Source organism: Cyprinus carpio, chromosome A4, assembly GCF_018340385.1.
Source record: "Cyprinus carpio isolate SPL01 chromosome A4, ASM1834038v1, whole genome shotgun sequence".
NCBI lineage: Eukaryota > Metazoa > Chordata > Actinopteri > Cypriniformes > Cyprinidae > Cyprinus > Cyprinus carpio.
The window spans coordinates 3,364,439-3,377,046 of record NC_056575.1 but is presented as its reverse complement, the minus strand read 5'-3'; the positions used below and the strand labels follow the sequence as shown (position 1 = coordinate 3,377,046).

At 38.6% G+C, this 12,608-nt stretch overlaps 1 protein-coding gene across 4 annotated transcripts in view; it reads right to left on the bottom strand.

Moving 5' to 3' along the window:
- LOC109071000 (anoctamin-2-like) overlaps window positions 1-12,608 on the bottom strand; it is a 42,839-nt gene that overhangs the window by 19,478 nt on the left and 10,753 nt on the right. For 3 of the 4 annotated variants that reach the window (XR_006157545.1, XM_042747183.1, XM_042747174.1), the window contains 3 exons: window positions 11,240-11,322; window positions 10,674-10,754; window positions 10,189-10,275 (listed from right to left, as the gene is read on the bottom strand). Coding sequence is in view for 3 of the 4 variants with exons in the window: in XM_042747183.1 (XP_042603117.1) it covers window positions 10,189-10,275; window positions 10,674-10,754; window positions 11,240-11,322 (251 nt within the window). In the remaining variant the exon portion in view is untranslated. The remainder of the gene's footprint in view (window positions 1-10,188; window positions 10,276-10,673; window positions 10,755-11,239; window positions 11,323-12,608) is intronic. The other variant, XM_042747190.1, reaches the window with a different exon arrangement.

The window sequence follows — 12,608 nt, the reverse complement described above, 5'->3', positions numbered from 1 at the left end:
CATAAGTCTCATCTCGAGAGTTTAGCACCGCGTAGCCTATGTCATAAAAATATAACAATGTTTTTTGTTCAGGAGCTTTTATAAAAATATAGAAATGATCATACTTTCCAAATGTGATGTATATAGGCTACTGTGACTACAAATAAACAGAAACAGACTCCATTGAATAAGCAGGCTGTTCATAACGCTTTATTTCTGTGTGACTAATTTTCAATCCTGATACTGTAAATTAATTCATTATGATCAATGTATCACTTATTATAGTAAAACATTGATGCGTTTGGATTTAAATATTTAACAAAGCATGCAAACAAATGGCTGCTGTTATCATGTTCGTTTTATGATCGCGCTAGTTCCTGTGACTTATTCCTTTTTAGTTTTCTGATAACTTCTCTTTGTTGGTAAAATGATGGCGTTGCGTGACGTTGTTCCTGAGAGGCGTGTAAAGGGTGGGTTTTAGTGAAGCGCAGCGGAGCTTCGGGCCCGACTGTGGAAACGCAGCGCTATTTTGGCCTTGGTGCTACAGGTCTGAGGCTATTAGCCCCACCCGGCCCGTTTAAAGCACTGACTCGCACTGGCCCGACAGTGGAAAAGCGGCTAATGGGTCTGTAGTCATTTGGTGATAAGGCTAGGTAAATCTGGGTATCATCAGCATAGCTGTGATAGGCAATTTGGTTATTTTTCATTGTTTGACTTAGTGGGAGCATGTACAGCCTAAACAAGAGCGGTCCAAGAATTGAGCCTTGTGGAACTCCACATGTCATGGACATCCACTTAGACTTATGCTCTCCTATACTCACATAATAACCTCTACCTTCTAAGTATGACCTCAACCATTTGAGTACCATCCCAGAAAGCCCGAGCCAGTTTTCCGGTCTTTCTAGAAGTATATTATGATCGACAGTGTCAAACACAGCACTGAGATCTAGTAGTACCAGCACTGATATTATGCCAGAATCAGGATTTAAGCAAATATCATGTATTATCTTAATGAGCGCTTTGTCTGTGCTGTGATGCGGTCGGAAATTAGATTGAAAATTGTCCAGGTATCCATTTGAGTTTAAGTATTTGTTCAGCTGACTACCTTTTCAGTATTCTTGCCTATAAAAGGAAGATTTGATATTGATCTATAATTGCTAAAAATGGTGTTATCAAGATTACTCTTTTTCAGAAGGGGCTTAACAACTGCAGTTTTCAGGTTGCAGGAGTGTTGGCAAGGCATTCACCCCTTCTAAGAGATCTGCTTCTAAACAGTTAAGCACCCCTTTGAAAAAAGATGTGGGAAGTGTGTCAAGATAGCAGGTTGATGATTTAAGGTGCTGCACTATTTCTTCCAAAATTTTGCTATCAATTGCTTTAAAAATAGACAATGTCTCTTCTTTTTGATATTACGGTCGAATCTGTCTAACCTCTGCATAACTTGAGGATGTGCTAATCGCCTTCCTGATATTATTAATCTTCTCAGAAAAGAAGGAAGCATACTCACTGCATTTGCTGTCAGAGAGCATTTAACTGGGAATCTGACTTCGGGGTTTGTTATTTTGTTGTTTTTTATAGTTTTTGAGGAGAGTGTGTGTATATGTGTGTATTTTTTCATTTTGAGTGTGTGGGGTGTGTTTTTATATGTTATATAGTGAATTCCAAGTTTTACCTTCCGCCACATCCACTCAGCTTTTCTGCATTGTCTTTTCATACTCTGTATTACTGTTGATTTTCTCCAAGCTGATTTTTGTCTGCCAGTCTTCTTTCTGACTTTCACAGGAGCAATATCATCAATAACATTCTTAACTTTTGAATTAAAGAAATCAAGGAGATGATCAACAGTGTCTACAGAAATGCATGGTGTTAAAGATATAGCCTTCATAAATAGCACACTAATGCTCTTGTTAATGCATCTCTTTCTGACAGAGACAGATCTAGATTCAGTGGTAGCAGAGATCAATAAATCAAAGAAAATACAGTGATCAGATAGTGCTACTTCCTTAATAACAATGGATGAAATGTTTAAACCCCTACTGATGAGTAAATCTAGGGTGTGTCCACGATTGTGTGTGGGTCCATGCACATGCTGAATCAAGTCAAAAGTGTTTAAAACAGTTATAATTTCTTTTGTAGTTTTGTTTTCTGCATTAACTATGTGAATATTAAAATCCCCAGCAATAGCAAAACAGTCAAACTCTGAGGAAATCATTGATAACATTTCTGTGAACTCTTCAACAAAGGCTGGAGAGTATTTTGGAAGCCTGTAAAAAATGATAAACAGAATGCGTGAAGCACCTTTCAGTACAATCCCTAGATATTCAAAAGACAAGTACTGACCAAATGACACTTGCTTGCATTGACAGACATCTTTAAATAAAGCAGCCACACCTCCACCTCTCCTAACAGTCTTGCAGACACTTATAAAATTAAAGTAAGGAGGGGCTGTTTCATTGGGGACCATTGCACTGCAGCTGTCTTCTAGCCATGTTTTGTTTAGAAACATAAAATCCAGGTTGTTTGTGTTTATTAAGCCATTGATCAGAAATGGTTTTTTAGTGAGCAAATGTTTAAAAATGCTAACTTGATGGCATTACTTTGTGTCTTTACAGCAATCTAAGTTTGATGCATAATAGACCGCAGATTAGATGGGTCAGCCGTACAGCTTAAGAAGGCCTTAGACTTTCTATCACATGATAAAACAGAAACAGATAAAGCTACAGGCACACTGGGTTGTTCTTTAAACATTTGTGAATGTTGCTGCTATCATAGCGGGGACCCAACACATATCACTGAGAGCTGCTATCAGTTGTTTTTGGTTCACCTACAGCAGATGGAGGGTTTTGGCCCTGGTGTTGTGGCAGCATCCGGAGAGCTCTCACAGGAGGAGAAGAACGAGCTGGACCCACAGGCTTTGGTGGTTGGGGGGCATGCCATTTTTAGTTGATATCTGGGGGCTTTCAGCGAATGAGTGGGAGAGTTTGGTCCCAGCATACACCAGTTCCTCCATTTTCTGTGAGAAGCTTAGAAGTGGAGATGCTGGAGAGAGGGATAATGTGTCTGGTGAGATGGGCTGTGTCTCTGGTGTTTCCGGTGGCTGTGATATGCTGTCCTTGGTTCACTGGCTGTTTTCCAGAAAGTCATCCATGGGTGCTGAGTCTTGGAGCTGTTCTGATACATCACAGTCTGTCTGTGATGAGTTCTGTGGGCAGGGCTCAGCCGGGATGGTGCCCATGAGCAGTGCTTGTTGTGGCTGCGAGGTGTTATCAGTGTCCTTGTGGGATGTGTAAACGGCCCCCAGAAAAGATTGAAGTTGTCAATGAAGTTCACTCCTTTTATATTGCAAGTTCTATGAAGCCATGTGTTCAGCCCAAGCAACCTTGAAAACATGTTAGTTCCCCTTGCTGGGAGTGGTCCACTGATGAACGACTGAACATTGAGTCTTTTAAGTGTTTCAAAGCGTTCACTGAAATCCTTCTTAAGGTGTTCTGACTGCTCTTTCTGAATATCATTCTTCCCCACATGGATGATGATTCGATTTGCAGTCTTGTGCTTCATCAGAATGTTCCGGAGTTCCCTGTTGCTTGATGAAAGCAGCATGTTGTTGTAGTCCTGGTACTAATGTTTCTGATAATGGAGTCGCCCACTATCAGAGTCCTGGGCTCAGCTGCGCTCTAAGCTGAATGCCACTGTCTGCTCGACATTGAGCGCCTGTTAGTAGCGATGTTAGCTGCTGGCTGATCCGATCCATGTTTATTCACATTTGGGGATTCTGTTCTCAAGATGTATAGGGGGTTGGTAGAATACCAGTATTCACAAGCCTTGTCATAGCCGAATCTGGGGTAGAGGATGCTATCACAGCAATATGAGATACTCGTGACAATTTGATGTCTCGTGTGCCTTTGGGTCTTGCTCCCTGTTTGTGCTATCAATTAGTGTGACTTAAGAATTGCATAAATGTTTTATTACTTATTTTAAGAAGTTTTAGTATGATGAATGAGGTTTTTGCTTAAAAGACAAAGAATTGGGTGTACCAAAAACAAACAATTCAAGATAAATTCTCTGAAAACAAGGGTTATTATCTTACATAGTTTTGCTTCTCAAGTAGAACTTTTGCTTCGGGGAAGTCATGGTCTAATGGTTAGAGAATTTGACTCCTAACCCTAAAGGCCCCGATATACTTCAAACGAAATCGAAGAACGAACTGATATGATGTCATTTCCAACAAAATCGGCTCCTAAACACTTTTGAGTTTCTAGTGGTCCGTGGTGGTTACGCAATCGGTGGGTGTGTTCTGAAACTCCACCTTCTTTGACGTGTGATTTTTTTTTTCTCCGGTTCGTTTCTCATTCAACGGAGGTCAGACAAGAGAACAATATCTCCGGCCTAGTCACTAGCAACTTGAATACACTGTAGTGTTGAATAGCTGAGCTGGCACAGATATATCTGCACCTGTACAATCGCTCGCGGAGAGACTAAAGATTGAGAGAAAGCATTAATTCCTAGAAATAAATAGCAACAAAGCTTTGTGTCGACGACCCAGAGTTATGCAAAAAGTGACGTAGAGAAACATCCAAGACAAGTTTTCCAAAGCCATGAAAAGAATGAAAGGAAAGAGTTAAGATATAAGGTAGCAAGTCCCAAATACGTGTTTCAAATAAATGTTACACCATACTGCTGCAGCTGCTGCTGTTGTTCTTTCAATAAGCAAATTTAAAGGGTATACAATAAATGAAATGCCAAACAGACATACAATAATAAACCTTTGTTTTTATCAAAAGTAAATCATGACACCACATAAAATATAAAAAGGTGCGACTGCGAGTGCGTCGCGAGTCATGTTTACATTAATCTACACCCTGCCTCCAGCAGCGCGGTGGTGTTGGGATGTTCGGAAACAGTATACCGTCACTCAGCCTTTTCAAACTTCTTTTTGCCCCCAAACAAAGAACGAAAACGAACTTCGTTTGAAGTATATCGGGGCCTTAAGGTTGTGGGTTCAAGTCTTGGGCCGGCAATACCATGACTGAGGTGCCTTTGAGCCCCGGGTGCCGCAGCATAAATGACTGCCCACTGCTCCGGGTGTGTGTTCATGGTGTGTGTGTTCACTGCTGTGTGTGTGCACTTTGGATGGGTTAAATGCAGAGCACCATACTTGGCTGTATGTCACGTCACACTTTAAGTAAATGTATCTTGCTTTAAGTATATTCAGCATAAAGGGTTTTATATGACATTTAGGGGCAGGTAAATCTGATCAGAGAAGAACAATATATAGGTGAGCTGAAGGATATCTTGTCTACTTGTAACTGCCTCAATCTTATATCTTTTGGATATCTAAGATTCATGCCACAATCCTTTCAATCTTTGGCCACAGAGCGTTTTAGCCCTTTAACCCAGAGTGAATGGAATTGAATGGTGAATTTAATAAATCTGCAGTGAAAATGCAAAATATAAAATAACAACTCAGTCAGAGGTCAAACGTTTGATCATCTCCTCCTCAGCCAGATGCAGACTTTCAGAAAGCAAATGCAACCCTCCTCCTCAAAGATAATGAGGAATGTTCCCTGACATTGCTTCTGGAGGCGATGAGAATATTGCGCTGTAAAATTAGCCACATATAGGGTGTGCCGCATTTTATTAACAAATGTCACTAATGTATCATAAAGATATCTGTCAAGATGACATAGTTATGCGATAAAGGCTTTTAAAGAGCTTAAGATAATAAGAACGAACCCAACCGAGCATATATAAGGGAGTGGGATTCAAGTGTTCGTATCTCCATGGAGATGTGAGGCCTTTGCTTAATTCAGAGGTCTGGCGTTCAGCACGCATGGGAGGACGTTTGCATACACCCGTGCATATACTGTACACACAACCGCACTGGAGTCTAGCGCGCTCTGCTGGACAGCCTGTGCATCGAGCCACACTGAATCTGAATCTTGGTACAGTATGTCTCTTTTAGAACATGTCACACTTTAACAAACTCAGCATGTGTCTCAAGCTAAATAAGTTACACATTCTCCTTATAACTCCCTGAACTGTTGAATATCTTTCATCATCTGCTCTCGTCGCACCTCTCGTCACCCCAAACCGCACACGTACCATGTGGCCTCTTAAATGAATGATCTGGAGGTTTTCACCAGACTTTCTGCCTCTCCAGCATTTATTGGTTTATTCAGAGCATTTTGGGGTCTTGTGGTAAAACAAATGAGCTGTGAGATACATGGGGAGCGCTTAGTCATGAAATCCTGAGAGCTGTGGTTTTTTCACCACAACATCATTTCCAGAAACTGATGAGCATCAACTGGACCCTGGTGAGTGCTGCTTATTTGCTTGACAGTGAGTATGTGCTGAATAATAATAATGACTTAACTACTGCATTTTTTTTTTACACACAAAATTAAGCAGAAATTGCCTTGTTTACGACATCTGGCCGACCCAAACTGCACTGCTCTTAAGTCCAGGTTGTTTTGAATTAAGTGATTAGGATGTATAGTCTTGAGTTAAGGTTCTGCAGAACATCTAGGTCAGGACTGACCGTGGGCCATGATATCTGGGACAGAGTAGCTAAACATAAGAATGAGAAAAAGCAGCATAATGAGATTGACGAATTGAAATCTGTGACTCATGGACAAAAAGGCCCAAAAACAAAAAATAAGCTACACATTAGGTCAAGCGGCGCTGAACTGTCCAAAAGTATGCCACAACATCACACCTCCTGTGCTGAACAAGTTTTAATGAGGACTATGGATGCACAATGAGACCAGAGAGCATCATGAAGGTCATAGCAACTGCTAATATTATAGCTGAACTTTTCTTTTTTTTTTTTTTTTTCCAGTGGGAAGGACATAGGACAGATAGTTGAAGGACGTGACAGACATTGAGTCGTGTATTTTATAATCATTCATTATTTTTACACTACTTACCAAACTAATATTTCTAGAAGAAAAACAACAAAGATTTAATTTTGAAATATATAAAACAATATTTATTATCTTAAATAGTTTCTCTTCTCAAGTAAATTTATCTTGTTTTAAGTATATTCAGCATAAAACGTCTGTTTAGTGACATATATTGCCGTATAAATCTGAAATCCGATATGATAAGCACAATATACCTACAGGTGTGCTGAAGCATATGTTGTTTACTTCCTACAGACTGCCTTCATTTTATTTCTTTTGACTATCTAAGATTTGATGTCTTTCAGTCTTTAGCAAATCCAGTGACTGTTCTTTTATGTAAGCTCTCATTGTAGCAGTCTGGTAAACACTTTAATTCCTAACGGATTGAATTTCTATTTTTATTATCTTTATAATTATTATTATTTGTAAAACTAATCTCAGTGATTCCAGGCTTGACTTCAAACCAGGATTAATGTTCTACAAACCCTGAGAAACCTTAAGAAGCTTGAACTACTGACACAGTTGGATGCGTAACACGATGCACACACAAAGAAACAAAGCTACAGATGACAGTGTACATGTTTACAAGCAATGTCATATATCAACTAAAAAGTCATAATTTATTGGGCTAATTTGCCTAATTGCATTTCATGCAAGGCAACGCCCCCAAGCAATGATGTCAAACAGACGAGCACAATCTACATTTTCCAAACGAAATGCTCAAATCTCTGAGGTTCACACCTCATGTGTGAACAAATGAGACCTTACTGGACAACACATTTACTGAGCATATGCTTTTTATATACATCTGTGATCTGCAGTATTTACTACTGAACAGAGTTCAATGATGACATTACACTTGATCTTAGGCAAAAGGACAATAAACTTTAATGTTGTTAGGTCGTGACTAACATTTAGTTACGTGAAACCAACAGAGCAAACGGACGAGATCTAATTGTATTAGCCCGACATGCACCGTCCTACATCAAGAGGATTACAGCAGTGAGAGACGGCTGTATTGCTCATGCCGTCAACCCCGTCATGACCACCCCACCTAGCTGAGCCCCTATGACAGACACATGGCCATTTACAAATTAAACAGGCTCAAATTCTCTCACTAAATGTGCATGTGCGAATGGATCATTCTTTCAAAGTTATTGACAGGAAATTTAATAGAATAGAGGGCAGACAGAGAAGGATGACATCACAGTGACACTATTTAAGGCAAAACATCCATGGTGAGTAGGGTAAAAAAATTAACTATTAGATATCACCATATTTCACAGGTTTATTGATTACATTGAGAATAAAAAAAAATTAAGATTACATGAATTAAAAAAAAGAGTTTTCTGAAATGTTGTTTAAATATGCAAATTAGGTAATATCTACAAACCCAATTCCAAAAAAGTTGGGACACTGTACAAATTGTGAATAAAAACAGAAACTGAGAAAATGTATAATTTTAAGGGAAAAATAAGTTGATTTTAAATTTCATGGCATCAACACATCTCTAAAAAGTTGGGAAAAGGCCATCTTTACCACTGTGTGGCATCCCCTCTTCTTTCTATAACAGTCTGCAAACTACTGGGGACTGAGGAGACAAGTTGCTCAAGTTTAGGAATAAGAATGTTGTCCCATTCTTGTCTAATACAGGCTTCTAGTTGCTCAACTGTCTTAGGTTTTCTTTGTCGCATCTTCTTCTTTATGATGCACCAAATGTTTTCTATGGGTGAAAGATCTGGACTGCAGGCTGGCCATTTCAGTACCCGGATCCTTCTTCTACGCAGCCATGATGTTGTAATTGATGCAGTATGTGGTCTGGCATTGTCATGTTGGAAAATGCAAGGTCTTCCCTGAAAGAGACAATGTCTTGATGGGAGCATATGTTGTTCTAGAACTTGGATATACCTTTCAGCATTGATGGTGCCTTTCCAGATGTGTAAGCTGCCCATGCCACACGCACTCATGCAACCCCATACCATCAGAGATGCAGGCTTCTGAACTGAGCGCTGATAACAACTTGGGTTGTCCTTGTCCTCTTTAGTCCGGATGACATGGCGTCCCAGTTTTCCAAAAAGAACTTCAAATTTTGATTCGTCTGACCACAGAACAGTTTCCAGCCTTGGCCCAGAGAAAATCTGACCTTTGGATGATCTGAATTTTTGGATGATATTATGCACTGTAGATGATGATAACTTCAAACTCTTTGCATTTTTTCTCTGAGAAACTCCTTTCTAATTTCCCTCCACTATTGGCGCAGCTTTGGGGGAATTGGTGATCCTCTGCCCATCTTGACTTCTGAGAGACACTGCCACTCTGAGAGGCTCTTTTTATACCCAGTCATGTTGCCAAATTACCTAATAAGTTGCAAATTGGTCCTCCAGCTGTTCCTTATGTACATTTAACTTTTCCGGCCTCTTATTGCTACCTGTCCCAACTTTTTTGGAATGTGTAGCTCTCATGAAATCCAAAATGAGCCAATATTTGGCATGACATTTCAAAATGTCTCACTTTCAACATTTGATATGTTATCTATATTCTATTGTGAATAAAATATAAGTTTATGAGATTTGTAAATTATTCCATTCCTTTTTACTCACAATTTTTACAGTGTCCCAACTTTTTTGGAATCGGGTTTGTAATTTATATGCGTCCTTTATTCTTTATTCTATTTATTCTTAACTGTTTTAATACATTTAAATCCATTCTTAATCATTATAATAATTTTTTCCCATTTTATTGTTATTAATATTTCTTAAGCATGCTACTTTTATTTCTTATGCTGTGATTATTTTATTTGTAAAGCACTTTGAATTACCACTGTATATGAAATGTGCCATATGAATAAACTTACCTTGCTATTAAAGTGGCAATTTCTGGCTCATTTGGAGAATGTGGCCTTTAAATATTGTACATAATTGAAATCTATATTGAAATCTACGCAATATATTATTCTAAACTAATGAAATCTGTGGAAATAGATAAAGTGCAATAAAATAAACACTTAAAAATGTATTTTAGATGCTTGCTTTCCACTAGTCTGAAAATATATGTTTTAAAAAGCCAAATAGTGCATGAAAAATAGTTTACTCCTACAGTGTCTTGCCTTAAATAGACCAAAAAACTTTCAAAATAAAGACAGATTGGGATTGCTGGGTCAAGATGCTGTCACATAGTTTGAAAGGGGAAAAAAACCTTCCAACCTCTCAACTAGGGAGTATAATCTAGAAACTGTAACACAAGCAGGTGGAAACGAGGCTCTGGAGAGATGGAGGCGAGAATGAGAGGGAGAAAGAGCGCGATTTACCGGATTCCCAGCTGCCATGGCTGACAGTAACCTCTGCCTCCATTTGTCCTTCCCCAGTTCCCCACTCTCCTCCACACCTCTCTCAGGCTGGAACACACATATCTGAACTGTCAAACAATCGCTGACGAAAGAGGGTAAAAATTTCAGTTTTCGGAAATCCAGACTGGATCTGCATGACTTCCTTTTTTCTTGGGCATCACCAACACAAAGCGCAGCCTACGAGCCCCAAAGCGCCGGTGCCAAATGCTACAGGCCAGAGCAGTGCATGATAGGAAGGCTCTGTAAAAGGCCCACAACATTTGGCACCCCCTCATCTTTGCCCCTACAACCATGGCAGTTCTCTTTTTGACTATATTCAATGAAGTATTTGCATATTAAGCCAAAAGGAAATATATTTAGATCTTTTAAAGTCAGCCATTTATGAAATGCATAATGTATAAAGCACATGAAAATGGTAAAAAAAAAAAAAAAAAAAACCTGCCCACCTCATTTTTGTTATTTTTATTTTTCTTCTTCCTCTGCCTCTTTTGAAGGAGAATCATTTCATATTTGGGTCTGGGATGTTCCTAAAGAGGAAAGGACAAAGAGGCAATACTCTATGTGAGACCAAGTGGACAGCTGCAGACAGAGAGTTTCAAACCATTCAAACAGGTCAAAAATGCAGGGCAACACAAAGGGACACAAAGACTCAACATCTCAAAGAGCAGCAAGAAGAGAGTTTCAAACGTAAAACTCAAACCTTCGCTTTTTCCTGGTGGGAAAGTTTGCGTTTAGAGAAACAACAAGTTAACATATTGGTGAGTCCATTTTTGGCTGAGACCAAATGGGGACATTCATACACAGCGTTGGGGGGAAAACATTAATACTTTTGAATACGGACACCACCATTGTGTCACATCATATAACAGTCAGCAATACTCATTTTCAGCTGATCAGTGTCAGGAAACACTGTCATTTAAATCAGCTCTTGGCCACTCTGCAGGAATCCAGACATGCAAGCACTAGTGAGTATTGAGTAACGTAATGTGACTGTGTTTGTGTGTGAACGTACCTCCTCCTCCTCCATGCCTGTCAGATCCCAGCTATAGTTCAGACTGATCTGTCTGCGCTTCCAGTACTCTAGAAACATGACAGCTAAAGAGAAAGAGATAAGGCATTCAGTAAATGAGTGCTGACAAATATGTGCCTTATGGGAAAAAAGAAGCAAAATATAATTTATAAGAGGCAAAGTCTTATTTCTTAATGTAAGATAAATAACATCTCATCTACAAGTCCATTAATGGAATGCTCAAAAAATTATTCTGTTTGTTCAATTTATTTCATCAAAAGTTAATTCAACATAATCCTTTTAAGATTTCATCATGTTCAACCAATTCACTTAAGTAAACTGGGAACATGTTTTCTACTTCCCTGGGATGTATAGGGAGTGTAAATGTTGACATTTTTTTTTTTTTTTTTTTTTTTTTTTTTTTTTTAGCAAGATAAGGAAATGGGAGGACTTGTTAATGTTTAATGTTTTATTATGTTGGTATTTGAGAGGCTTTATGTTAATTTGGTGGTTTTGGGAGTTACCATTCTTGTGAAGTGTTGAGATTGAGTGCTTGAGTTGAGGAACTACTAATAAGATTTAATTTAATTAAAAAACTACAAGATTACAAAAAACTGTGGGAGTGTCATGGATATAACCAGTACCATTTTCTGGCTGCCAACACCTAATATCATATGTTTAAAGAAATGTATTATTTAGTTTGCTAGTATATGTAACAGTTTACTTCAAAATAACTTGATTCAGTCATGTTAACAAGTTTCTATTATATGGAACCACTGTCCATGATTCAATTAAGTTCAGCCAAATAGTTATAATTTTGTGCAAATAATTATCCAAAAATGACATTCTATCATAATTTACCCATACCATTCCAAATATGTATATTTTCTTCAGTCAAACACAAAAAGCGATGTTTAGCAGAATGTTCATGATGCTCTTTTCCATCTTATGAAAGTAGTCCATATAACTTGTGCACTATATAATTCAGGTCTTTTAAAACCATTCAGCAGCTTTGTGTGACCAACAGACCAAAATTTAGGTCATTATTTGCTGATTTACTTTGATTATATAAAAACGTTTAGCTATTTCACTAAGTTAAGTTACACAGAAGAAAGAAGTTCATACAGGTTTAGGTGAGTAAATGATGACAGATTTTTTTATTTTGGGGTGAACTATCCCTTTAAATCCACACTAAACAAAACAGCAAAAAACCTAGGCAGTGTGTGTGCTTTGAAACTGCACTGCATGGCTAATTAATACAACTCAGTACCGACATACAAACAGATGCACATTGCTGGGGGTCTCTGTATGAGTAATAATATATAGCTACTGCTACCCCATGCAGGTGTCAAAGATGGGGCAGTGTCAGGAA